Source organism: Pangasianodon hypophthalmus, chromosome 9, assembly GCF_027358585.1.
Source record: "Pangasianodon hypophthalmus isolate fPanHyp1 chromosome 9, fPanHyp1.pri, whole genome shotgun sequence".
In the NCBI taxonomy this organism is placed as follows: Eukaryota; Metazoa; Chordata; class Actinopteri; order Siluriformes; family Pangasiidae; genus Pangasianodon; species Pangasianodon hypophthalmus.
This window is the reverse complement of record NC_069718.1, coordinates 2,841,071-2,869,045: the sequence shown is the minus strand read 5'-3', so window position 1 is coordinate 2,869,045 and position 27,975 is coordinate 2,841,071. Positions and strand designations below refer to the sequence as shown.

General features: G+C 40.9%; 2 protein-coding genes across 2 annotated transcripts in view; both read left to right on the top strand.

Moving 5' to 3' along the window:
• The window catches only part of LOC128317072 (CD276 antigen homolog), a 131,284-nt gene extending 104,722 nt beyond the window's left edge, over positions 1-26,562 (top strand). The window contains exon 6 of the transcript XR_008302239.1: positions 25,922-26,562. The gene's annotated coding sequence lies outside the window, so the exon portion shown is untranslated. The remainder of the gene's footprint in view (positions 1-25,921) is intronic.
• LOC117598103 (CD276 antigen homolog) lies at positions 1,705-26,562 on the top strand. The gene is made up of 5 exons (XM_053236735.1): positions 1,705-1,854; positions 11,098-11,174; positions 11,271-11,627; positions 25,243-25,278; positions 25,741-26,562. Exons 2-5 carry the CDS (start codon positions 11,123-11,125, stop codon positions 25,824-25,826), a joined length of 531 nt encoding a protein of 176 aa, XP_053092710.1. The 5' UTR covers positions 1,705-1,854; positions 11,098-11,122; the 3' UTR covers positions 25,827-26,562.
• Positions 26,563-27,975: the final 1,413 nt, after the last annotated feature.

The following is a 27,975-nucleotide window of genomic DNA, read 5'->3' as shown; positions in this document are numbered from 1 at the left end:
TTCTTATGGAAACATAAGAGACATTACATCAAAAAATCGGTTGTCATAAACAGCTTTGAGCAAGGAGGTCTTAATTTGCTTGACTTTGCTTCTTTAAACAATACATTTAAGATAAATTGGTTGAGGCAGTTCTTGAATGATTCCGAATCCATATGGAACACTATTCCCAATTTTGTTTTTTTCTAAAATTGGCAGTCTCCCCTTTCTGATGGTATGCAACTATAATATCTCTAAATTGCCCATCAAATTATCAAATTTCCATAAGCAGGTGCTTTTGGCCTGGCACTTAATTTACAAACACAATTTTAGTCCCCACAGGTATTACATTTGGAATAAGATATTCGATACAAAAATAAATCTCTTTTTTTTCCAGATTGGTTTAACAAGAATATTCTTTTGGTTTCTCAGCTCATAAACTCAAATGGTTATTTGTTTTCTTATTCTGAGTTCCTAACTAATTACTGTATTCCTGTCACCCCGCGAAACTTTGCCATAGTGATGGATGCTATCCCCAGTGGAGCTATTGCACTTTTAAAAAACTCATCTGATTCTTTACCCTTTTCTATTTCATGGACACATCCCTGTGAAACCGCAATAGGGAAGATTTGCTTTTTGTCCAGTTCCTCTCTCAGGAATAGGAAGATTAGGTAACTCTTTCAGAAAGATATAATTACTGGCCCTTCTGTAATATCCTATTGGAGTAATTTATTTGAAGATATCCCTTGGAAGAAAGTGTGGTCTTTACCCAACAAATATTTAATCGCTAATAAGGCTAAAGACGTGTCTTTTAAGTTGCTGCACCAATTTTACCCTGTCAATCTTTATATTAAAAAAATGTTACCTGAGATAGATCCCCTCTGCTCCTTTTGTGGAGTGGAAGATGAATCTGTCCCTCACCTTTTTTGGGATTGTGTACATGTAGCTCTTTTTTTGGAAGAAATTTTGTCTGTTTGTCCATGTTTGTCTCTTAGACAATTTTTATTTGGTGTTTAAAGATGTCTTATTTGGAATTCATATCTATAATAAGAATCTAAAAGATCAATATTTTGTAATAAATCTATATATTTCTAGGTAAGTTTTTTATAAACTTTTATACACATAAGTGTAAATTTTTGTCTATTAAACCTCTATTTAGTATATTTTGCAAAGACTTGAAATGTTATTTGGATACCATCTCTACTTCCAGCAATGTCAAAGCTTTAAAATCTTTTATGTTGTGTACTAAGTATAATATTTATGCTCTTTCATAATGCTTTTTTAATAAATTTAATAAATTTTATTTAATTTATTATAATTTTTTATTATTACTTTTTTATCTCCAAATTAATTTATTTTAAATTTTATATTACTCCTGGCTAAATGTTTATTCTTTGTTTGTTTTCCTGTTCTTTATGTACTGTTTATATTTCCACTGTTGTTGTGAAATTTTGTTTTGAGCTGTTATCCTGTTTTTTTACTTTCTTGTCCATTAAATAAATAAATAAATAAACAAATAAATAAATAAATAAATAAATAATAAAAACAAAGTTCTACTGCATCAGCTCTAACAGTGTGCGTTTTGGGCTGATGTTTGTGGAAATGGTGGATTTTACGCTGGAGTTTGGCTGAAAAAAGCGTCAATCGATCTGACAACCCATCCGGCAACATTGTTTTCCTAGGCAAGTCACAGAGACAGCAGATGGAGGATGTGGGTACAGAGAAAGACAGAGACAGCAGATTGAGGATGTGGGTACAGAGAAAGACAGACAGCAGATGGAGGATGTGGGTACAGAGAAAGACAGAGTTACACAGTGGCAGTTTGTTACAGCGGAGGGTGAGAGGATGTGCAGAGATATCTTTCCTGCTGTTCTAAAGGTAATTCGTGTTTTGTTTTCTTTTTTTAACGAAAGTGTAAGACTTTTCGGTTTGTTGTGTGGTTTTATTCCTCTGTTTACATTTGCTAGAAGTGAAGACACCTTTTCGTATATTGTTTGAACTGAGATGAGAAGTTAAGCTAAGCTAAGCTAACATCTCTCACAGACTGATGTTCATTTATTTATATTTACAGTTTACGGGGTTTTTTTTTTCGGTTATTCTAGCGAATATCCTATAACAAGCTTTGTTCCAAAGTTTCCAGAAAATGTGATCATTTTGGAGAGTTAAAAGTTTCAAAATGCAAATCCAAAATGCCTCTCTTATCCCTACATAGTGGACTACATTAGAGATAAAGTAATGGCCACCGCTGCACACTACATAGTTCACTACATTAGAGAATAAGTAATGGCGACCGCTACACACTACATAGTGCGCTACACTAGAGAATAAGTAATGGCCACCGCTGCACATTACATAGTGCACTACATTAGAGATAAAGTAATGGCCACCGCTACACACTACATAGTGCACTACATTAGAGATAAAGTAATGGCCACCGCTACACACTACATAGTGCACTACATTAGAGATAAAGTAATGGCCACCGCTACACACTACATAGTGCACTACATTAGAGAATAAGTAATGGCGACCGCTGCACACTACATAGTGCACTACATTAGAGATAAAGTAATGGCCACCGCTACACACTACATAGTGCACTACATTAGAGATAAAGTAATGGCCACCGCTACACACTACATAGTGCGCTACACTAGAGAATAAGTAATGGCCACCGCTACACACTACATAGTGCACTACATTAGAGATAAAGTAATGGCCACCGCTGCACACTACATAGTGCACTACATTAGAGATAAAGTAATGGCCACCGCTACACACTACATAGTGCACTACATTAGAGATAAAGTAATGGCCACCGCTACACTATACATAGTGCACTACATTAGAGAATAAGTAATGGCCACCGCTACACACTACATAGTGCGCTACGTTAGAGAATAAGTAATGGCCACCGCTACACACTACATAGTGCACTACGTTAGAGAATAAGTAATGGCCACCGCTACACACTACATAGTGCACTACGTTAGAGAATAAGTAATGGCGACCGCTACACACTACATAGTGCACTACGTTAGAGAATAAGTAATGGCCACCGCTACACACTACATAGTGCACTATATTAGAGATAAAGTAATGGCCACCGCTACACACTACATAGTGCACTACATTAGAGATAAAGTAATGGCCACCGCTACACACTACATAGTGCACTACATTAGAGAATAAGTAATGGCCACCGCTGCACACTACATAGTGCACTACGTTAGAGAATAAGTAATGGCCACCGCTACACACTACATAGTGCACTACGTTAGAGAATAAGTAATGGCCACCGCTACACACTACATAGTGCACTACGTTAGAGAATAAGTAATGGCCACCGCTACACACTACATAGTGCACTACGTTAGAGATAAAGTAATGGCCACCGCTACACACTACATAGTGCACTACACTAGAGAATAAGTAATGGCCACCGCTACACACTACATAGTGCACTACACTAGAGAATAAGTAATGGCCACCGCTACACACTACATAGTGCACTACACTAGAGAATAAGTAATGGCCACCGCTACACACTACATAGTGCACTACACTAGAGAATAAGTAATGGCCACCGCTACACACTACATAGTGCACTATATTAGAGATAAAGTAATGGCCACCGCTACACACTACATAGTGCACTACATTAGAGATAAAGTAATGGCCACCGCTACACACTACATAGTGCACTACATTAGAGAATAAGTAATGGCCACCGCTGCACATTACATAGTGCACTACATTAGAGAATAAGTAATGGCCACCGCTGCACACTACATAGTGCACTACATTAGAGAATAAGTAATGGCCACCGCTGCACACTACATAGTGCGCTACATTAGAGAATAAGTAATGGCCACCGCTGCACACTACATAGTGCGCTACATTAGAGAATAAGTAATGGCCACCGCTGCACACTACATAGTGCGCTACATTAGAGAATAAGTAATGGCCACCGCTGCACACTACATAGTGCGCTACATTAGAGAATAAGTAATGGCCACCGCTGCACACTACATAGTGAACTACATTGTAATATCTCTCGATAGTCCCTCTGTAGAACGTGGTGAGGATGGAGGGTGGAAGATGTTCTTTCCTCAGCCTTCGCAGAAAGTACAGGCGCTGCTGGGCTTTCTTTGTTATGGAGCTGGTGTTGAGCGACCAGGTGAGGTTCTCCGCCAGTTGAACACCACGAAACTTGGTGCTCTTGACGATCTCCACGGAGGAGCCGTCGATGTTCAGCGGAGAGTGGTCATTCTGTGCTCTTCTGAAGTCAACAACCATCTCTTTAGTTTTGTCCACATTCAGAGACAGGTTGTTGGCTTTGCACCAGTCCGTTAGCCACAGCACCTCCTCTCTGTATGCTGACTCGTCGTTCTTGCTGATGAGACCCACCACGGTCGTGTCATCGGCGAACTTGATGATGTGATTCTAGCTGTGCATTGCTACACAGTCGTGAGTCAGCAGAGTGAACAGCAATGGACTGAGCACACAGCCCTGTGGGGCCCCAGTGCTCAGTGTGGTGGTGTTGGAGATGCTGTTCCTGATCCGGACTGACTGAGGTCTCCCAGTCAGGAAGTCCAGGATCCAGTTGCAGAGGGAGGTGTTCAGGCCCAGCAGGTTCAGCTTTCCAATCAGCTGCTGAGCAATGATCGTGTTGAATGCTGAACTGAAGTCTATGAACAGCATTCGAACATAAGTGTCTTTATTGTCCAGGTGGGTAAGGGCCAGATGGAGGGTGGTGGTGATGGCATCATCTGTTGAGCGGTTGGGGCGATAAGCGAATTGCAGGGGGTCCAGTGAGGGAGGCAGCAGGGTCTTGACGTGCCTCATGACGAGCCTCTCGAAGCACTTCATGATGATGGGTGTAAGTGTAACGGGACGGTAGTCATTGAGGCAGGACACTGAAGACTTCTTTGGCACGGGGACGATGGTGGTGGCCTTGAAGCAGGTCGGGACAACGGTGCTGCACAGAGAGGTGTTGAAGATGTCCGTGAAAACATCTGCCATCTGGTCTGCACATCCCCTGAGCACCCTGCCAGGAATGTTGTCTGGTCCAGCAGCCTTCCGTGGGTTGACTCTGTGTAGAGTCTTCCTCACGTCAGCCGTGGTTAGACACAGCACCTGGTCATTGGGAGAAGGGGTGGTCTTCCTCGCCGTCACGCCGTTCTGTGCCTCGAACCGAGCGTAGAAGTCGTTCAGCGCATCTGGGAGGGAGGCATCACTGTCACAGGCAGATGGTGATGACCTGTAGTTGGTGATGTTCTGGATGCCTTGCCACATGCGCCGGGTGTCTCTGCTGGTCTTGAAGTGGTCGTGGATTCTCTGGGTGTGTGCGCGCTTCGCCTCTCTGATGGCCCGGGACAGTTTGGCCCTTGCTGTTCTTAGGGCCACCTTATCGCCTGCCCTGAAGGCGGAGTCTTGAGTCCTCATTAGCGCACGCACCTCTGCAGTCATCCACGGCTTCTGGTTGGAGCGTGAGGTGATGGTCTTGGAGGCGGTGACGTCATCAATGCACTTGCTAATATAGCTGGTCACTGATGTCGCGTATTCCTCCAAGTCAGTAAAGTCGCCGTCAGTTGCCGCTTCCCTGAACATGTGCCAGTCAGTGTGTTCAAAACAGTCCTGAAGAGCAGAGATGGCTCCTGCTGTCCAGGTTTTCACCTGCTTCAGAACCGGTTTGGAGCGTCTGACTAGCGGTCTGTATGCTGGCATTAGCATAACAGAGATGTGGTCTGAGTAGCCGAGGTGGGGGCGGGGCTCCGCCCGGTACGCGCCGGGGATGTTTGTGTAAACAAGGTCCAGCACGTTTTTCCCTCTCGTTGCAAAGTCCACATGCTGATGGAATTTAGGGAGCAATGACTTGAGATTTGCATGGTTGAAATCTCCGGCAACAATAAACAGTCCGTCAGGGTTTGAATTCTGCAGCTCGCTAATAGCCCCATACAGTTCACAGAGCGCCTCCTTAGCATTAGCGTAAGCACTGGGGGGAATGTAGACACCGATTATGAAAACAGTAGTGAATTCCCGTGGTAAATAAAAAGGTCTACATCTAACAGTCATAAACTCCACCAGCGACGAGCAGTAACTAGAGACTAGCACAGAGTTCTTGCACCATTCCGTGTTGATGTAAACACACAAGCCGCCGCCGCGAGCCTTACCGCACAGAGCTGTATTTCTGTCGGCACGAAACGAGGCTAGCCCGTCTAGCTGAATGGCGGCGTCCGGAACTCTGTCGCTGAGCCATGTCTCCGTGAAAACAAAGACGCAGCAGTCTCTAAACTCACGCCTCGTAGCTTAATAAGTAATGGCCACCGCTACACACTACATAGTGCACTACATTAGAGATAAAGTAATGGCCACCGCTACACACTACATAGTGCACTACATTAGAGATAAAGTAATGGCCACCGCTGCACACTACATAGTGCACTACATTAGAGAATAATTAATGGCCACCGCTACACACTACATAGTGCGCTACATTAGAGAATAAGTAATGGCCACCGCTACGCACTACATAGTGCACTACATTAGAGAATAAGTAATGGCCACCGCTGCACACTACATAGTGCGCTACATTAGAGAATAAGTAATGGCCACCGCTGCACACTACATAGTGCACTACATTAGAGAATAAGTAATGGCTACCGCTACACACTACATAGTGCACTACATTAGCGAATAAGTAATGGCCACCGCTGCACACTACATAGTGCACTACATTAGAGAATAAGTAATGGCCACCGCTGCACACTACATAGTGCACTACATTAGAGAATAAGTAATGGCCACCGCTACACACTACGTAGTGCACTACATTAGAGAATAAGTAATGGCCACCGCTACACACTACGTAGTGCACTACATTAGAGAATAAGTAATGGCCACCGCTACACACTACATAGTGCACTACATTAGAGAATAAGTAATGGCAACCACTACACACTACATAGTGCACTACATTAGAGATAAAGTAATGGCCACCGCTACACACTACATAGTGCACTACATTAGAGATAAAGTAATGGCCACCGCTACACACTACATAGTGCGCTACATTAGAGAATAAGTAATGGCCACCGCTACACACTACATAGTGCACTACATTAGAGAATAAGTAATGGCCACCGCTACACACTACATAGTGCACTACGTTAGAGAATAAGTAATGGCCACCGCTGCACACTACATAGTGTGCTACATTAGAGAATAAGTAATGGCCACCGCTACACACTACATAGTGCGCTACACTAGAGAATAAGTAATGGCCACCGCTGCACACTACATAGTGCGCTACATTAGAGAATAAGTAATGGCCACCGCTGCACACTACATAGTGTGCTACATTAGAGAATAAGTAATGGCCACCGCTACACACTACATAGTGCACTACACTAGAGAATAAGTAATGGCCACCGCTACACACTACATAGTGCACTACACTAGAGAATAAGTAATGGCCACCGCTACACACTACATAGTGCGCTACACTAGAGAATAAGTAATGGCCACCGCTGCACATTACATAGTGCACTACACTAGAGAATAAGTAATGGCCACCGCTACACACTACATAGTGCACTACACTAGAGAATAAGTAATGGCCACCGCTACACACTACATAGTGCACTACATTAGAGAATAAGTAATGGCCACCGCTACACACTACATAGTGCACTACATTAGAGAATAAGTAATGGCCACCGCTACACACTACATAGTGCACTACGTTAGAGATAAAGTAATGGCCACCGCTGCACACTACATAGTGCAGTACGTTAGAGAATAAGTAATGGCCACCGCTACACACTACATAGTGCACTACGTTAGAGTTAAAGTAATGGCCACCGCTACACACTACATAGTGCACTACATTAGAGAATAAGTAATGGCCACCGCTACACACTACATAGTGCACTACGTTAGAGATAAAGTAATGGCCACCGCTGCACACTACATAGTGCACTATTGAGAAACATCCCTGTTGATTAAAGCATTCAAACAGCCTCCATCTGTGGAGGAGACCCGCTGGTGGGAATCTCTTTAATCCCCAGCGATTCATAAAGCTCTCGCAGTGTTCATGACATGAAGGACGTGCCCTGATCAGTCAGGATCTTACTCAGGATCCCGATTTGGGAGATAAACACGGAAGAGAGTCTCTGCAACATTATGTGTGGAGATGTTTTGGAGATGTTGTGGTGATATTGTGGAGATGTTGTGGAGATGTTGTGGAAATGCACTGTTTCCGGGTATGGCGTTGTGTAGTCCACTAGCACTAACACAAAGCGATGCCCTCGTGGAATCTGATCTAACGGCCCGAGGTCCATACCAGTTCTTTGGAAGGGATCATGATTAATGGTCATTGCCGCTTTTGGGGATTTCATGAGGTTTTGTTACTCAGTTTGTTGATTAGAGGCTGCTGAGCAGTCGTAGCTTTTTGTGTATAAAAAGAAATGTGCATAAAATCCAACAAAATCACTGTGAAATGTCTGAATTCTTAGGGATTTCTTTATTCATATTTATAATATTCCAGAGTGAAAACTTTCTGTGATGTTTGAAGAAGAATTATTAAAAAAAAATAAATAAATGCTAATAAGCAACCTGAATATGTAGCTGTCACTGCCTTCTTCAGTGAAACTGAGCTAGCTAGTGGACCTGATTTTGGAAAAGCCTTTTGATGATCTTACTGATTGTTACATGCCCCTTTTTATGTCTAGGGATTTTGAGGCAGTAACATGAGGAAGAGAGGTGACACTTGATGGGAAAGGAGGGACACAAAACCTTTTAGAAAAAAAAAACTTATTTTACTGTGCACTGTCACAGGTAGATATTACAGTATGTACCCAGGGGTTCAATACAAAGGTAGTAGGGGAAACACTATAGTATAATATTATATATTATACTATATAATTAGATAATAATTAGATGCCAAGTAGACACAGTAAAATAACACTGAATGAACTTCTGCTTTACTGATCGTCATTTAGCACTTTCAGGTACAGTGCTGTGTTTCTGGACGTGTGTGTGTGTGTGTAGACTGTAGATAGTAGACTGTTTTAATGTATTACTTTGTTCATTCGTTCATCTTCAGTAAGAAGGTATTTTTATAACCTTTTTGTGCAGCAGAAAATGGGCTAATAGCCTAAAAATGTCTCCATGTGATTTTAAGTTTTGTTCTAGGGTCTTCTGTACAATGAATCATCTCAAAATGTTATTCAATTAAAATAAAATTTAAAATAAACATCAACATTGTGTTTCTGTCCTCAGTCGTAAAGCAATATTTTAAAATTAGTGAAAACTTTCTGTGAAGTTTTCTGTGAAGAAGAATTATTAAAAAAAAAAAAAAAAAAAAAGCTAATGCTAATGCTAGCTAGTGGACCTGAGTTTGGAAAAGCCTTTTGATGCTCTTACTGATTGTTACATGCCCCTTTTTATGTCTAGGGAACTTGGTGGCAAAGTCTCAAATAACGCTAAAAATATGGAGGTAATAATTATTAGGGACATTTTACTGTCACTTTCCTTGAAACGGACTTGTTCTTGATTCAGGATAAAGGGATTCTTGACAGAAAAAGGGCTGCCAGATCTGTATCACTAAAGCAGCTGACTGGATGATCAAAACCCCTCCCCCCAAAAACATGTGTTAAAGCCACAGAGTTTTATTAAAACGGTCTCTTATCATTACATATAAAGTTCAAGTTCAAGTGGAGTACATAGTGAACAACGTTTCTCCAGAACCAAGATGCTACATAAGATGACACAGAACAACACAGAACTACAAGGGACTACATAATTTATACATAAGGTGCACAGGTGCAAACATGTGCAGACAGCACAAGACAGTACAAGACAGTACAAGACAGCACAAGACTGTACAATGGCTACAGCGCCGACCAGTACACAGTTCTGTTTAAACGTGACCTAGTGACAATAGTGCAAATATTACAAGAGTACGATACAAGTGGCTGAAATAGTGTAAACATAAGTGTAAACATAAGAGTAGCAACTTATGTACAGTAATAAGTATTTGTAGCAGCATAAACATGTGCAAAAACTTGCAAAAAAAATTGCAGAGAGGATGGAGGATGCTCAGTTTTGTGTGTGTGTGTGTGTGTTCCTTCAGTCCAGTTTCTGAGTATTGAGGAGTCTGATGGCATGAGGGAAGAAACTATTGCACAGTCTGGTCGTGAGGCCCGAATGCTTCGGTACCGTTTGCCAGACAGCAGGAGGGTAAAGAGTGTGTGAGAGGGGTGTGTGTGGTCGTCCACAATGCTGGTGGCTTTGCGGATGCAGCGTGAGGTATAAATCGCTAATAGCCCCATACAGTTCACAGAGCGCCTCCTTAGCATTAGCACTGGGGGGAATGTACACTCTGTCGCTGAGCCACGTCTCCGTGAAAACAAAGACACATCATATGTTGTCATAAATAAAGTTCTGCTATGTTGGTCAATAAATTGATATATACCAGATTCACTAATTGAGATAATTACAAACAGGCTAATTCAGTTCCACAAACACACCTGAAGACGTGATTAGTATAGCTGGATTGAGTTGTTTGAGTTACTATATCAAGACTCAAAACCATGATCAGCGAGTCAGCTATTGGCTAATGATAATCGTATGGAAGCCTGAAATGGCCATTCAGCAGTAGGCCAGTTTAGTTTATTGTGGCTCTGGGATACTAAATAAGATGTGATCAGCATGTATCTATATGTAGCCTATGCATCTATATGTGTTTTTATGTAAAGTTAGGTATATTGTTATGGAAAGTGGTTTTGTACCCTTTATAATCTGAAATTGGTTCAGATCGCTACACATCACACAAGGACTTTTATGCTGACACCTGCTGAGAACTCTAAATCTTCGAGAAGAGAAAGTAAAACTGCAACTATGAAGTTGAAGGGTGGAGAGTAGTTGCAGAGATGAGGGCCGGGTTTCGTTTGTATTACTGATGGATTTATCAGTGAAACCAAATGCAGTAGATGACTTGCGCTGGATGTTGGTGAATGGCAATGTAGAAAGCTGGAGATTGCAAAGGTTTTTGTGTTTAACATGTTTGTTAAAATATATTATACTATATAATTAGATAATATTTGTTTGTTGTAGAAAATCTGCACACACTGAGGGTACAATGGACGCCATGACCTCCTTTTCTTACATCTACATTGTCACCATCTGTGTGGGTAAGTAACATTTTTTCCATAAAAGAGATGAAACATAAGGTTCTTAAAATAAGTGCACTGTCCAGATTAATCTAGAATTTATTTTTCCCCTCTCAGGCCTCCTCTCTGCAGAAGCTGAGATCACTGTATCTGGCCAAGTGGGGTCTACAGCTGTCCTGCCGTGTGAACTGCAGCGTGTAGGCACTGAAATACAGCATATTAGGTGGATCACTGAATCTGAGACTGTGTTTGAGCGATTGGGTGATGAGAGCTATCAGGGTGAGGGATATGAGGACCGTGTGGACGTCCCTGAGGAAGAGCTGCATAAGAGGAGCTGTTCCTTGGTGTTGCACAATCTGTCACTTACTGATGCAGGTGTCTACACGAGCTACCAGACAGTGAGACGCTCCAAGAGCTCTGCCTCTGTCAAGACAAAAAGAGACCTGATCAGCCGTGTTAAACTCTCAGTCCAGGGTAAGTGAGTTAGTCTCAGTAGGACACACACTGACTGTTACACACATCAGAAAACAAACCTAGGAATAAGGAGTGATTGAAAAAGTGCAAATCTTACTGTATAATGAAAACAAGGACCAAAGCTCTTCATGGGAGTGTTAGATGGAGCCAGAAAAACACAGAACACCTGATCATTTTTGTGCTTCTCTTTTTACACACACTTGTAAACACCATCTAACAACTTCAGATTGGAAGCATGTGCATTACACAAGTGCACTAGATTTTAATTCAGAACATTTTTACCCCTGGAAGCAGGAACACTGCAGCTGAAATGATTTTCTGGGTCATTTGTAAAGTTTACTTAGCATTGAAATAGTATTTAAAAGTATTAATTAATCAACATATTCAGTTGACATTATTCTTAAATATTATATCATTGTACACCGATCAGCCATAACATTATGACCACTGACAGGTGAAGTGAATAATATTGATTATGTCATTACAATAGCACCTGTCAAGGGTTGAGATATATTAGGCAGAAAGTGACCAGTCGGTTCTCGAAGTTGATGTGTTGGAAACAGGAAAAATGGGCAAGTGTAAGGATTAGAGAGACTTTGACAACGGCCAAATTGTAATGGCTAGACGACTGGGTCAAAGCATCTTTAAAACAGCAGGTCTTGTGGGGTGTTCCCGGTATGCAGTGGTTAGTACCTACCAAAAGTGGTCTAAAGATCGACAACCGGTGAACTAGCAACAGGGTCATGGGCGCCCAAGGCTGACTGATGCGCGTGGGGAGTGAAGGCCCAACTGGTCTGATCCTACAGAAGAGCTACTGTAGCACAAATTGCTGAAAAGTTAAAGCTGGCTATGATAGAAAGGAGTCTGAACACACAGTGCAGTGCAGCTTGCTGTGTATGGGGCTGTGTAGCTGCAGACCTGTCAGAGTGCCCATGCTGACCTCTGTCCACTGCCAAAAGTGCCCACAATGGACAGGTGAGCATCAGAACTGGACCACGGAGCAGTGGAGAAGGTGGAGGCAGTGTGATACTCTGGGCAATCTGGGCAATTTTCTGCTGGGAAACTTTGGGTCCTCGCATTCATGTGGATGCTATTTTGACACATACCACATATCTAAACATTGTTGCAGACCAGGTACACCCCTTCATGGCAACGGTATTCCCTAATGGAAGTGACCTCTTTCAGCAGGATAATGCGCCCTGCCACACTGTAAAAATTGTTCAGCAATGGTTAGAGGAACATGACAAAGAGTTCAAGGTGCTGACTTGGCCTCCAAATTCCCCAGATCTCAATCCAATCGAACATCTGTGGGGTGTGCTGGCCATCAAGTCCGATCCATGGAGGCCGCATCTCATAACTTACAGGACTTAAAGGATCTGCTGTTAACGTCTTAGTGCCAGATACCAGACACACCTTCAGGGATCTAGTGGAGTCCATGCCTCGACGGGTCAGAGCTGTTTTGGCAGCAAAAGGGGGACAAACACAATATTAGGCAGGTGGTCATAATGTTATGGCTGATCAGTGTATATGCATATGAACATTCATAATGATACAGCATCAATTATTTGGATGGGTTACATAAAGAAATGTGATAACAGTGCTAACTTTAACAGCATCACATGAAAAGTCAATAAGCAGAGATTTAAAGAAGTTTGGTATTTCTTGATGTTTCCTTGTGAGATTTGAGACTTTTTAAAAAAGGTACTATTTTTCAGAAGTGTCCCACTTTAGCATTATTCACCCTGTTTCATTCAGCTTTAAATGTTCCAGTTCTTTTTTTTAAACATTTACAGTGGTAAATATAATAAACAAGAAGAATAAAGAGGGTTACAGTAAAAGAAATTCTGAAATGAACTAAAGCATATTAACTTATAAGTGGTACACCATAAAAGAGTCTTACAAGCAATTGGATTATTGGATTATTAAGAGTCTGATTTCAAGGAATCACTAAAAAAAATTCTAGCTAATACAGAAGTTTGGGGATAAATTCCTTTTTACAAAATTTGAAAAGTCAATCCAAAACACTTTGCAATAAACACAGTTCCAAACTAAGTGGTGACCTGTTTCTGGAAAGTGATGACAAAAGGAACAATTGGGTGAAATAGTGTTATTAAACTTTGTTGGTTTATAATTTACAGGGTACCAGTTAAGAATAATCTTAAAAGAGACTTAAGAGAAGAAAGTTTTTCTGAAGAAGCCAGAATTCTTTCCATTGTCATGAATTAAATGCATCCTCCATGTCTTACCATGTCACTGAAGTAAAACATTGCAGTTACTTAGAGAAGCTGCTGTGGTAATGATGTGATTCATTCTGAAACAGTAAGCAGCACAAATCGAGGGGTAGGAAAGTGTGATACTGCGCATGCGCGGTAATGAAAGAGTGAAAGAGATCAGAAAGAGACTGCAGAAGCAGGATGTGGTACAGAGAAAGACAGAGACAGCAGAAGCAGGATGTGGGTACAGAGAAAGACAGAGACAGCAGATGGAGGATGTGGGTACAGAGAAAGACTAGTGATGGGAAGTTCGGATCATTTTACCGACTCGGACCTTTGAGTCTCGTTCAGCAAAATGAACGAATCTTTTTTCGAGTCATTTCGTTCATTTCGTTCATTTTAGCAAAATATAATTAAAATGTTACGTGTTACTTCCCTAACACATCTACTACTTACGCAAACATTGATCACACTACAATGTCATAAGTGACCAAGATGGCGGCGCGTGCACAACGCGAGGCTCAGCGTCTCTTCAGTTTTTGCAAATTGGCAGCGATATTCCTGCTCATTTCGGGTTTGTTCATTCAGAACAGCTTCTCTTTAACATCCTACACCCGACAAGAGCTTTTGGATATTAGATTGCAATATTCCGACGGTTTTATCAGCAATCTTCGTCTCATCCCTGAGCTCAGTAGAATACCCGACGCTACGCAGGCTACCCGGCCGACCGGAAGCGCTCGAAGGCGGCGCAGAGACCGTAAACAAAGACGGGGGAAGCGTGGAGGTCTAAGAACTAAGCTAAAGCTAACACCGGCTTTCTCTTCCCAGCATTTTCCTAGCTAATGTGCGGTCACTGGCAAGCAAAATGGATGAGTTACGACTTCGAATCACCAACAACAAGAGACTTATGGACTGTAACGTCATGTAATTCACGGAAACATGGTTACACAGCGGAATACCCGACAATGCTATTGAGCTAGCCGGACGCCTCACTCTCAGGGCAGACAGAACAGTAGAACTTTCCGGTAAAACGAAAGGCGGTGGTTTGTGCATTTATGTCAACAAGGCTTGGTGTACGAACTCTGTCATTGTTGGAAGACACTGCTCAGCTAACCTTGAGTTTCTCATGGTGAAGTGTAGACCGTTCTATCTGCCGAGGGAGTTCACTTCAACTATAATAACAGCTGCATATATTCCCCCGGATGCTAATGCTAAGCTTGCCATGAACGAACTGCATGTGGCTATTAGCAAACAACAAACTGCACACCCAGAGGCTGCATTTATTGTGGCGGGTGACTTCAACCACTCCAACCTCAAGACAGTACTTCCCAAATTCTATCAGCATGTCTCCTGCCACACGAGAGGGGATAAAACTTTGGACCATGTCTACACCAATATTGCTGGAGCCTACACAGCAACCCCCTCCCCCACCTGGGACAATCTGATCACCTCTCGTTGTTCCTCACCCCCAAGTACTCTCCACTCATCAGCCGTGTGAAGCCATCAGTGAGGACCATCAAAGTGTGGCCAGCAGGGGTGGACTCCGTACTCCAGGACAGGTTTAAAGAAACAGACTGGAGTATGTTTGCCTCTCAGGCTACCTGTGGCTCTCACACAAACATTGACTCTTACTCCCACTCAGTACTGGAATATATCAACACCACAATTGACAGTGTAACAACGGAGAGACAGATCACCACGTACCCCAATCAGAAGCCTTGGATGAACAAGGAAGTGCGGCTCCTGCTGGAGGCCCGTAACAATGCATTCAGATCAGGTGACGCACAGGCCTATAGTACATCCAGAGCGGACCTGAAGAGGGGCATCAAGAAGGCCAAGCTAGACTACAAGCTGAAGGTGGAGGAACACTTTGTCAATTCCGACCCCGACGCATGTGGCAGGGCATTCAGGCCATCACAGACTATAAGCCCAGTAACTCCACACCGGCAGTCATGAATGTGTCCTTCCTCAACGAGCTAAATGACTTTTACGCCCGCTTTGATAAGGGCAACAAGGAAAAGGCTGCCTATACAGAACCCTCTGATGACCATCAGACCCTCACACTCTCCTCCGCTGACATCCATAATGCACTGAGCAGAATCAACGCACGCAAGGCTGCTGGCCCTGATGGCATACCTGGACGTGTGCTCAGAGCATGCGCTGAGCAGCTGGCAGGCGTCTTTACAGACATCTTCAACCTGTCCCTTGCCCAGACAGTAGTACCAGCGTGCTTCAAGACCACCTCCATTGTGCCAGTGCCGAAACACTCCTCTCCAGCGTGCCTAAATGACTATCGCCCTGTAGCACTCACACCCATTGTGATGAATTGTTTTGAGCGACTGGTCCTGGCTCACCTCAAGACTTGCCTGCCCCCCACACTGGACCCTCACCAATTTGCTTATCGAAGCAATAGAAGCACAGAGGATGCTGTGTCCACAGCACTGCACTGTGTGCTCTCCCACCTGGAGAACAAGAACACATACGCAAGGATGCTGTTTGTTGATTTCAGCTCAGCATTCAATACAGTCATTCCCTCCAAGCTAATCACTAAGCTTGGGGATCTTGGCATCAGTCCCTCCCTCTGCACCTGGATCATGGACTTCCTGACCAACAGACCTCAGAATGTTAGGTCAGGCCACAACTGCTCCACCACCATCACAGTCAACACTGGCGCACCCCAGGACTGTGTGCTGAGCCCGTTCCTCTACTCCCTGTTCACTCATGACTGCAAGCCTGTGTATGGATCTAACTCCATCATAAAGTTTGCAGATGACACCACGGTGATTGGGCTCATCAGTGACAACGACGAGTCTGACTACAGGGCAGAGGTGGAGCACTTAGCTGCATGGTGCGCTGACAATAACCTGCTTCTCAACACTAGCAAAACCAAGGAGCTCATTGTGGACTTCAGGAAGGAGAAGAGCGTGCCACATGATCCCATCCACATCAATGGCATGGCTGTTGAACGTGTCTCCAGCTTCAAGTTCCTAGGGACCCACATCTCAGAGAACCTGTCCTGGTCAACCAACACCTCCAGCCTGATCAAGAAGGCCCATCAGCGCCTCTTCTTCCTGAGGACACTAAAGAAAAACCGCCTCTCCGCTGACATCCTGAGCAACTTCTACCGCTGTGCAATTGAGAGCATCATTACCAACTGTATCACAGTCTGGTATGGGAATTGTTCTGTCGCAGACCGGAAGGCACTGCAGAGGGTGGTGAAAACCGCCCAACGCATCACAAAGACTCCACTACCTGCTATTGAGGTGGTCCAGAAGAAACGCTGTCTTAAGGACTCCTCCCATCCTGCCCACGGTCTTTTCCAGCTCCTCCCCTCCAGGAGGCGCTACAGGAGCCTCAAGACCAAAACCAGCAGGTTTAGGAACAGCTTTTTCCCACAGCTGTCTCCCTACTGAACTCTGTCCCCCACTGAACTGTATATAACTTTATCTAACTGTATATACATATCTGTATATATTGTTCATACCTCATCTCTGTACTTGTACATATTGTTCTTACCAGGTCTTTCAATTGCCCATCTGTACATTAGTATAGCACATCTGTAGATTAGTTCATACTACATCTGCATATTAGCATTAGTATAGCACACCTGTATATTGTACATATTACATCTGTATATTCTTGCACTATCTTAATTTAATTCCACTTATCTCTCACTGCCCTTGTCTGTACATAACTGCTCTTAACTGTACATTCTGTTTGTTTACTACTGATTATACATACTGTTTATACTGTACATTCCGTTTGTTTACTACTGTTTATACATACTGTTTATATTGTACATTCCATTATTTACTACTGTTTATACATACTGTTTATACTGTACATTCTGTTTATTTACTACTGTTTATACATACTGTTTATATTTATATTTACTACTGTTTATACACACTGTTTATACTGTACATACTGCACTTGCTGCTTTTTGCACTACTGATTAGATGCTAAACTGCATTTCGTTACTCTGTATTTATACATGTGTAATGACAATAAAGTTGAATCTAATCTAATCTAATCTAACAAGACAAAACTATAATACTATAAGGAACAGAAAACATTAATTCATTGTTTACCTGGATCTTTAGTCTATGATTAGCTCGCCTCACCTCTTATCTGACAAGTCTATCTAATACTATAACGTAATGACGTAATGACATAAAGGGGCAGTTGTGGCCTAACGGTTAGAGTCTCGGACTTGTAACCCGAAGGTGAACCCAAAGGTCATCCCGAAGGTCATGGGTTCGAGTCTCTGGTCTGGCAGGGATTGTAGGTGGGGGGAGTGAATGACCAGCACTCTCTCCCACCCTCAATAGGTGAGACCCTTGAGCAAGGCACCGAACCCCCAACTGCTCCCCGGGTGCCGCGGCAAAAAAGGGTGTGTGTGTGTGTACACCTTGGCCACACTTCACTTCACTATAATAATAATAATTACTAGGAAGGTTGTAAATTAACTAATTTTTCTATCGAAAGACTTGAGAGATGAACTAATCAATTCTATTTCCGGCTCAGACTGCATTGGCTTATGGAACTCAAACCCGAAGACTCGAGAGGTGAACTGTAATTCCAGTACAGAACCTATAGGATGTTGCGCATGCGCAACTGAACGAATCACTTCCCGAGACAGAATGACCCATCACTACGAAAGACAGAGACAGCGCCAGTGTGTTACAGTGGAGAGTAACAGGGTGTTTACAGATTTCTTTCCTGCTGTTCTAAAATTAATTCGTGTTTTGTTTTCTTTTTTTAACGAAAGTGTAAGACTTTTCGGTTTGTTGTGTGGTTTTATTCCTATGTTTTCATTTACTAGAAGCGAACAAACTTTTTCATATTTTGTTTGAACTGAGATGAGAAGTTAAGCTAAGCTAAGCTAAGGTAAGCTAAGCTAAGCTAAGCTAACATCTCTCACATGCTGACGTTCATTTATTTATATTTACAGTTTACGTTTTTTTTTTTTTCCGGTTATTCTAGCAAATATCCTATAACCAGATTTGTTCCAAAGTTTCCATAAAATTCGATGATTTTCGAGAGTTAAAAGTTTTCCAGCCAACTAGCTCTGGGCAACTGCGGAGATGTTGCGGAAGTGTTGTGGCGATATTGTGATGATGTTGTGGAGATGTTGTGGAGATGATGTGGTGACGATGTTGTGGAGATGTTGTGGTGATGTTGTGGTGATGTTGTGGTGATGTTGTGGAGATGTTGTGGTGATATTGTGGAGATGTTGCGGAAATACACTGTTTCCGGGTGTGTTGTTGTGTAGTCCACTAGCACTAACACAAAGCGATGCCCTCGTGGAATCTGATCTAATGGCCCGAGGTCCATACCAGTTCTTTGGAAGGGATCATGATTAATGGTCATTGGTGCTTTTGGGGATTTCATGAGGTTTTGTTACTCAGTTTGTTGATTAGAGGCTGCTGAGCAGTCGTAGCTTTTTGTGTATAAAAAGAAATGTGCATAAAATCCAACAAAATCACTGTGAAATGTCTGAATTCTTAGGAATTTCTTTATTCATATTTATAATATTCCAGAGTGAAAACTTTGTGTGAGGTTTGAAGAAGAATTACTAAAAAAAAATGCTAATAAACAGCCTAAATGTAAGAATTGTAGGTCCATTAAAATATTATTGAAAATGATGTCCTAAGGATAAGAGGATGAGAATAAGTGTTAATTGACCCTGTAGCAGCAGAGAGAGTTTATGAACAACCTGAAGAGCTCCAAGTCTCATCAACAGCTTCACACTCATCACACTCTCTCTTTATTAATGTGTCTGTTAGACTGAATGGAGCTCAGGATTTAAACCTGATGGCACTCAACCTGTAACTCCTGGATCACAGCACTTCAATAGGATCAATAATACACTTACAATGAATACACTAATGCTGTGTGTTTACCCAAGGAAGTGTAACACTATATACACACACCGATCACTTTATTAGGAACACCTGCACAGTCCTGCAGTTAATCAGCCAATCATGTAGCAGCAGAGCAATGCATAAAATCATGCAGATACAGGTCAAGAGCTTCAGTTCACATCAGGAAGGAAGGAAGAAAAAAAGGAACAGTATGTGCCTTGCTGGCACAGAACACATATGGAGAGACTGAGAATTAAACAGAAGGCCAAACCAACAGATGAAACTAATAAAACACACAGAGAGAGAGAGAATTTTTTTTTTTCTAATCTTCAGCGGTCTAGTTTGGGTGAGGTTGTGCTCATGATAGCCTCAGATTGCTGTTCCTGGCTGACAGGAGAGGAACCTAGTGTGGTCGTCTGCTGTTGCAGCTCATCCACATCAAAGATTGATGTGTTGTGTGTCCTGAGATGCTTTTCTGCTCATCACGGGTGTAAAGAGTGATTATTTGAGTTACTATAGACTTCCTGTCAGCTCAACCAGTCTGGTCATTCTCCTCTGATCTCTCTCCTCATCAAGGTGTTTCAGCCTTCAGACCCTCCGCACACAGGATGTTTTTTGTTTTTTTTATTGCCACTCACTGGATGTTTTTTCCTTAATTGCACCGTTCTGTGTAAATTCTAGAGATTGTTGTGTGAAAATTCCAGGAGATCAGCAGTTATAGAAATACTCAAACTAGTCCATCTGTCACCAACCATCATGCCACGATCAAAATCACTGAGATCACACTTTTTCCCCGTTCTGATGGTTGATGTAAACGTTACCTGAAGCTGATGGCCCGTACCTGCATGATTTTCTGCACTTAGATACTCAGCAAACATTTTAGTGTTAATGTTAGGGAACATCATCAAAGTGCAGCAAAAAAGAAAACTGAAGTGTTTGACATTACCAACCAGCTGATTTCAGTTCATTTAAATGTTATTTGTACAGCGTTTTTAACAATAGACATTGTCACAAAACATCTTTACAGAAATCCGATTGTAGATTTAGATCCTACCCTGATAGCAAAGGGATGTTATTTAACATTGAATCACCGTCAGTCAAATAACATAGACGTGTTAAATCAGTGTTGATTTCTGATGATCTGATTCACTGCCACAATACACACACTGCTCACTGTTGAATCAACTGCATTTCATCCATTATCAAAACACTGAATTATAATCTAATAAATCTGCTAAACTGAACCACTAAACTGAATTCTAGGTGACTCTTAATGTGGACACTTCCATGCGTTCTGTTGCAGTACTGTGTTAAAATTGCTTTGCTTTGTTTGTTTGTTTGCTTCATTGCTTACTTGTCATGGTCAAGGTCTTTTCTTTTTCTCTCTGACACACACACACACACACACACACACACATCTGGTAAATAATTTGCTGAGCTTTGTATTCTTGTCTTGTTATGGTTATTAATTCTAACTTCTAAATTCTTATAGTTTTTCCATTGCACATGGCTCTCTTAGTTTCTAATCTGTGATTGTGTCGTTCAGCTTCTGTGATTTAGTTTTTGTCCATAAGGCCTGACGTTGCCTCTCTGTTATAGTAGCTAGTTTTGCGTTTGTGGTTGGAGCAGTTGTAGATTGTCATGGTGTAGGCATTAAGTCCCAACAATGGTTCAAACCCAGGGGCTCCACTACCCAGTTTACTCCTGCATGTAGAGCAATCTGACCTACACAAGTGGTTTTTATTACTCTGACAGAATAAACACTTGTTTTAAACACAATTATCACAGTATGAAGCTCGTTAGCTCATTATTTTGGGGCTTGATGGAGTCTACAGGCCTGCAGTATGGATTAGGGAAGCTCTTATATGTTTTCAGGTAAAACACAATAATATAATAATTGAAGTTATTATTACTACTATTTTATTTAATAGTATTATTTATGAAGTTATTACTACTAACAATATTTAGTAATTCAGATTATATTCTAATTAGAACCTCAAATAGGCATTCATAGAGTCCAGTTACCGTGGCATCCTAGTCAAATAATTATTTATGTAACTTTCAGAACCATTTGATTTAAGTCTTTAGCCTTTATTTTACATTTTAACAGCTAGCAGGCAAACTAGCAAGCTAATAATATGTAAACAGTAAGATAAAGTAAGTAAGATAAATTAGAAAAGGTCCATTTCCAGATCATGACAGAATTTAATACTGTAATAGCTTGAATATACGGGTCATTGCAGTAGAAGAGTTAGCTAGTCTCATATAGCTAGGCTCTAGCACACTCACACTGATTAGCAAGCTGCTGTGGTGTTGTTAGCGTGAGTGTGACAATGCAGAAGCCGTCTGTTTTTCTGTGCTTGTGGTCCTGTTTTGTGTGTTTTTAAGCGTACAGGTTCACCAGAAGGGGTTTGTTCTAATCCGTTAGATGGGATTCACCAGCATGCAGTGCGTCTCTGCTTTAAAGATAGCTTCCTCTCATTTGTTTAAATTGCTTGACACACAACACACACACCACTCGATCTTCACTCCAGACAACATCCCGACATTACTCACTACTGATATGAGCCGTCTAATGCTATAGTTTTGCGTTCTGTATTAAACGTAGTCTTTGGCAATAGCAAACTCCACCTGCTGCCTCCCTCTTGTTGTGGTCCAGGCAGAGAGCGTAACAGTGAGCTATAGATTTTTCTACCAGAAATCCTTTTGCTATAATGTGTTGATGCTAAATGTGTTCCTATTAAACGGTTCTCCTCAGGGCTGGATATTCTGACGTATTTGATGCTGCTGAAACTGGTGGTGATTTACAGTGACATGACTTTGGCCATCTTGCCTTGAATTCAAACCTATGTGTTTAATATGTTTATTAAAATGTATTATACTATATAATTAGATAATATTTGTTTGTTGTAGAAAATCTGCACACACTGAGGGCACAATGGACATCATGACCTCTTTTTTTTAATTTCTTACACTGGGGGGAAAAACGTGCATCTCGGCACCTGCTGTTTTTACTGTATGCATATTCTACTGAATATTCCTGAAGATGGCAATTCTCCAATTAGAAACACTCATTTTAAACAGGTGGAGTAGTTCATATGTATCTGTAGCATATTTTAATTTGTAAATTTAAAATATATGCACTGTACCAATGATTGCCAATATACATCCAATGAACTGTATTTCTACATAAATTCAGCAAAAGTCAACAAGAACTGTGAACAGAAAACTGTATGCTGTTTATTTTATACAGTATTTCTTCTAATCTGCAGAAGGGTGCCAATAATTATGGTGTTCATAAAGGGGAAAAAAGAGAGAGAGGAAGCAAGGAAAATGACATTTCTCTGGAAAATTTGCAGCAGTTTCTCAGACTGTATTTTTAGAGTATATACAGTTTGAGAGTAAAAGTGAAAATGTTTGGAAGGTGTTATGAGCCAGCATGATGGAGCTGTGGTTTAAACAGTTGTAGAGAAACGTGAACAACACAGACTTTATTTATTATCATTATTTATCATCATATACAGAACGCCATCACAGCGCTAGCTTGTTGTTTTGGGGCGTGATGTATCCTACAGGCCTACAGTATTAAGTAGGAGAGATATTTTTCTGTTTATTTTCATTTTTATTATATCATTATTGTTATGTTTTACCTTAAAACAGTTGTATGCTGTAGAGAAAATAAATGCACTTATTATTACTATTAACTGTATTTCATTATTCAGACTATAAGATTAAATAAATTAGCTGTAAATGTTGAACCTAATTAGAACCTCAAACAGGTTTTATAGCATGCAGGTACAGTGGTGTACATATAGAGCCCTTATACATTTCCTTCAATTAAATTTTATCTGTGTTTGATGGTCAGGGATATTTGATGTGTGATTGCTATAGGAAAGACTCGTTGGAGAAGATGATACTGATTAGCATGCTGCAGCTGTCACGCCAATGTAGATTTTTTTCTTCCAATAATATTTTTATAAGTATATTGATGTATTAGCCGCAGTGGAAATGGTGGTGATTTACAATCATATGACTTTAGCTTTATTATTGGAATCTGAAATTATATATTATAGTGTATAGTATGTAAAAAAAAAAAGAGGTGAGAGAAATTATTGATGAATACCAAGAAGCACTCTATTACCTGTTGATATTCTTTTTTTTTTTTTTTTTTTTTTTTTTTTAATTCTTGCTTTTCCTTGTTTTAGAAAATTTCCACACACTCCTCCAGACAGTATCAGGGCATCATGACCTCCGTTTTTTCCATTTGCATCGTATTGGGCACCATGTGTGTGAGTAAGTAACTTTTTGTTATAAAACAGATGAAACATTAAGGCTATTAACATAAGATCACTGGATAAAAGGTGCTGAAAGTAATCTAGATTTTAATTTTCCCATCTCAGGCCTCCTCTCTGCAGAAGCTGAGATCACTGTATCTGGCCACGTGGGGTCTACAGCTGTCCTGCCGTGTGAACTGCAGAGTGTAGGCACTGAAACACCGCATATTTGGTGGATCACTGAATCTGAGGATGTGTTTGAGCGAGAGGGTGAGGAGAGCGATCAGGGTGAGGGATATGAGGGCCGTGTGGACGTCCCTGAGGAAGAGCTGCGTAAGGGGAACTGTTCCTTAGTGTTGCGCAATCTGACACTTACTGATGCAGGTGTCTACACGAGCTACCAGATAGTGAGACGCTCCAAGAGATCTGCCTCTCTCATGTCAAAAAGAGACCTGATTAGCCGTGTTAATCTCTCAGTCCAGGGTAAGTGAGTTAGTGTCAGTAGAACACACACTGACCGTTACACACATCAGAAAACAAAGCTGGACATACTGAATGATTGGAAAGGCACTAAGCTTACTGTATAACAAAAGCGGTTCATATTTAAAGATAATGTCAGTGTTTTCAGTCCTAGTTGAGAACTTCTGCACTGAGCAGCTAATTACAAAGCTCTTCATGTGTGTGTTAGATTGAGAGAGGAGAAGAGAGAACACCTGACCATCTGTGAATTTCTGTTTCATCACACACTTGTAGACGCCCTCTCACAACTTTAAATCTAAATAATTTTCATTACACGAGTGTGCTCTAGAGTTTTAAATCAGAATGTCTTTACCCCAGATAGCAGGAACTGTGTAGCTGAAATTATTTTCCTGGTTATTTGTACAATGTGCTCCCTTTGAAATACTATTTCAGTGCTGTTCACTGGTTGTCAAAATATTCAGTTGACGTTACTGTGAAATATTATAACTTTATATAGTAATCACATATTAGTTATAGTATTAATAATGTGAAACATTGCAGAGTTAAGACCAGTCTTGTTTATTTTAGTGGAGAGGGTGATTTAATAAAGGTGTGTTAAAACAGTACTGGAGTGAAAGATTGTGAATGTAAACACTGAGCTACGTTAGCAGTGAGCCTGACCTACACGTGTTCCTGATCTACAGTTACAGAGTAAATCACTCTAGCATCATTGAGGAGAGTACACACAAAAGAGCTATGAATGTACCAAGATGATAGAATAATGTTTTTTTTTCCATTACAGAAAAACCTCCTGAAAACAGAACTGAAATTCCCACAGGTGAGATACACTTGTGTGTTTCATTACCTGCAAAGCAGATTTAATTTCTTATACAACCAATAACTCCATTTATTTCAGGATGTTAAGTGCACTGGGCTTTTTTGCTCCCTCTACTTCATTTTTTTGTGTTTTTTGTTTTTAATTGCCCATGAAATTTTTGACCTTAGTTAATTATACACTACGTGGCCAAACGTATGTGGACACCTGACCATCACACTCACATGTGGTTCTGACTTTAAATTAGTATTGAGTTGCAGTGATGTTTCTCTGTGAAGGGCGAGTGGACACAAACCATACCAGCAAAATAATAACACCAGAGTTACCAGTTTTTCCTTTAATTTGTCAACCACCTCTGTATATATACATGTATATTGTTTGATTTTGGTTGTAAACCTCACTGCTTAGACTTTATGTGGAAAATGTTGTAACTAGATAAAATAATTAATTTCTGTTTTTCTCCAGATGATGCAGGAATGAAGTGTCCTCACCCACCGATCATGGTCTTGTCCCTCATATCATGTTTACTCCTCCAGTTCTTCTTTGCGTAAACCTGAGTGTGAATTAGAGCTGTGCACAGGACTGTGTCTTTATGTCTAAAGCACCACGTGGTGGAAGTGTTATGTTTTTGTGTTGTTCTGTTCGCCTGCTTGAATACACAACCTCCTGTCAGTCTGTGTGTTATCTTTCAGAAGGTCAGAGCCAAAGCATATAGGGAGGATCAGACAAAGATCAATCCTAATGACCCCCATAAAAGGTACAGGAAAGAGAGAAAAGAAATGTACCCTGTCCACTTTAGGGTTACGGGAACCCAGCCCTGGATCCAGGCCACAGGCAAGCGTCTGGTGACTGGGCCCCGCACATAACCCAGTCGCTCTCATCCTGAAATGCTTTCTGCTCTTTACATAGCTACACAACAATTAGTTTAACACAAATATATTTAGACCAGTTTTAAACATAACTGGAAGATATAAGAACGTATATTGAATCTATCTTCTGTACTGCTTAATAAGGTGTAGTGACACAAGGTACATTTTTGTTGCAGATGGTTTGATGATATTGCTTTTGGCAGTGCTGTCCGACAGCTACATAGACGCTTAATTTCATTAGCTTCATTACACAAGCTAACCTGTTAGAAGTTTTCCTACATCACAGTTGAAGTATTATTGTCAGGGTTTGCTGTTAAACTGCAATGACAAGTGATATCCATGACTGTAAGTGTTATTGTTACTGATGCTGTATATAATCACTTTTGCTAATAAAGGCACTTTGCTGAACAAGGAATAATGTGCGAGCTTAATCAACATGTGACCATATTTTTAAAATATCAACAGGGATGTTACTCACACCAGCTTTACACTCCTTCTTTTATACTCTTACTTCAAAAGAGAATGTATACTGACTTTATATTTACATGAATCAAGTACATCACTTAAAGTACATAACTTAAATTACATCACTAATATCACTGTTAGACTCTTTTAAATTCATCATCATCTTCAGTGAACATTTTTTCCTGGTCAGGGTCGCAGTGGATCCAGAGTCTTTCCCAGGAAAACTGAGCACAAGGCAGGAAAACACCCTAAACTGAATGTCAGTCCCTCACAAGGCCTCATAGAAGCACATTCACATCCTCATTCACACCAAGGGGCAGTTTAGAGTAGCCAGTCCACACACCTGCATGTTTTCAGGGAACTCTGTGGAAATGCACTGTTTTTACTGTTGAAGACCTGTGTGATTTTCTGTTAAATGCATTTTCCCCTGATTGCTGTTCATTATTCTTATTGTTCATAAATCACACAAAGGTCTTCAACAGAAGAAATATGAAATCTGTAAAAATTTTATTTGTAAAGTTATTATATACATATATATTTTATTATTACTTTACTATTGTCCTGCATAAATAAGTACCAAGTGATATTGGCGATTTGATTGAAAACAAAATGGTGGTCTCTGACAGTGCTGTATAGATACTGTATAGAAATATTAAACTGCTTTTAAAAATAAAAAATCAACTAGTAATAAACTCAAGAGAGTCAATATTTGGTTCATTTAAAACACAGAAAAAACCACTGACAAAATGTACATTTATCAAATACACCACAGAAAAATATTTAATTTAATTTAAATATTTGATTAATATTTGAAATGTATATAACTAAAATCTATGAAATTCAAATACTTTTATTAGCTATCAGGCTCCATAGTTTTGCCCCTTTGCCTGTTGTACAGTTTTATAAGGAAATCCACTGGGAAGTTTTTCAACAATTTAGAGTTACTTCAACTGAAACTTTTTTGTTGTTAAACATATAGAGCTTATATGTACTTATTCTGTAAGTGATTATATTGTAAGTAATTATAACGTAAGGGATTTTTCAGAGCTGCAGATCTGCGCTTTGTTGCATTTTCTCTTTGGCTCGGTTCTCTTTCACAAAGCAACATTTCAAAGCGAACCAGAATATGTTTATGCAAATCAGATGTGAGTAAACTGTCCTCTGATTGGTCAGAGTGCGCGGGTGCATGTTCCGGTCTTCCGGATAGACAGTCTGGACTCAGACCCGTCAGTAGACAACTCGTTAATAGCTCTATGTTCATCATTATGTTAGCGACAGGCAACTCAGCTGACTGTGATGAGCTGAAGACTGCGGATAAACAGCTGCTTTTTTACAGCACGGTTCATCTAGCGCTAGGGAGATTTTA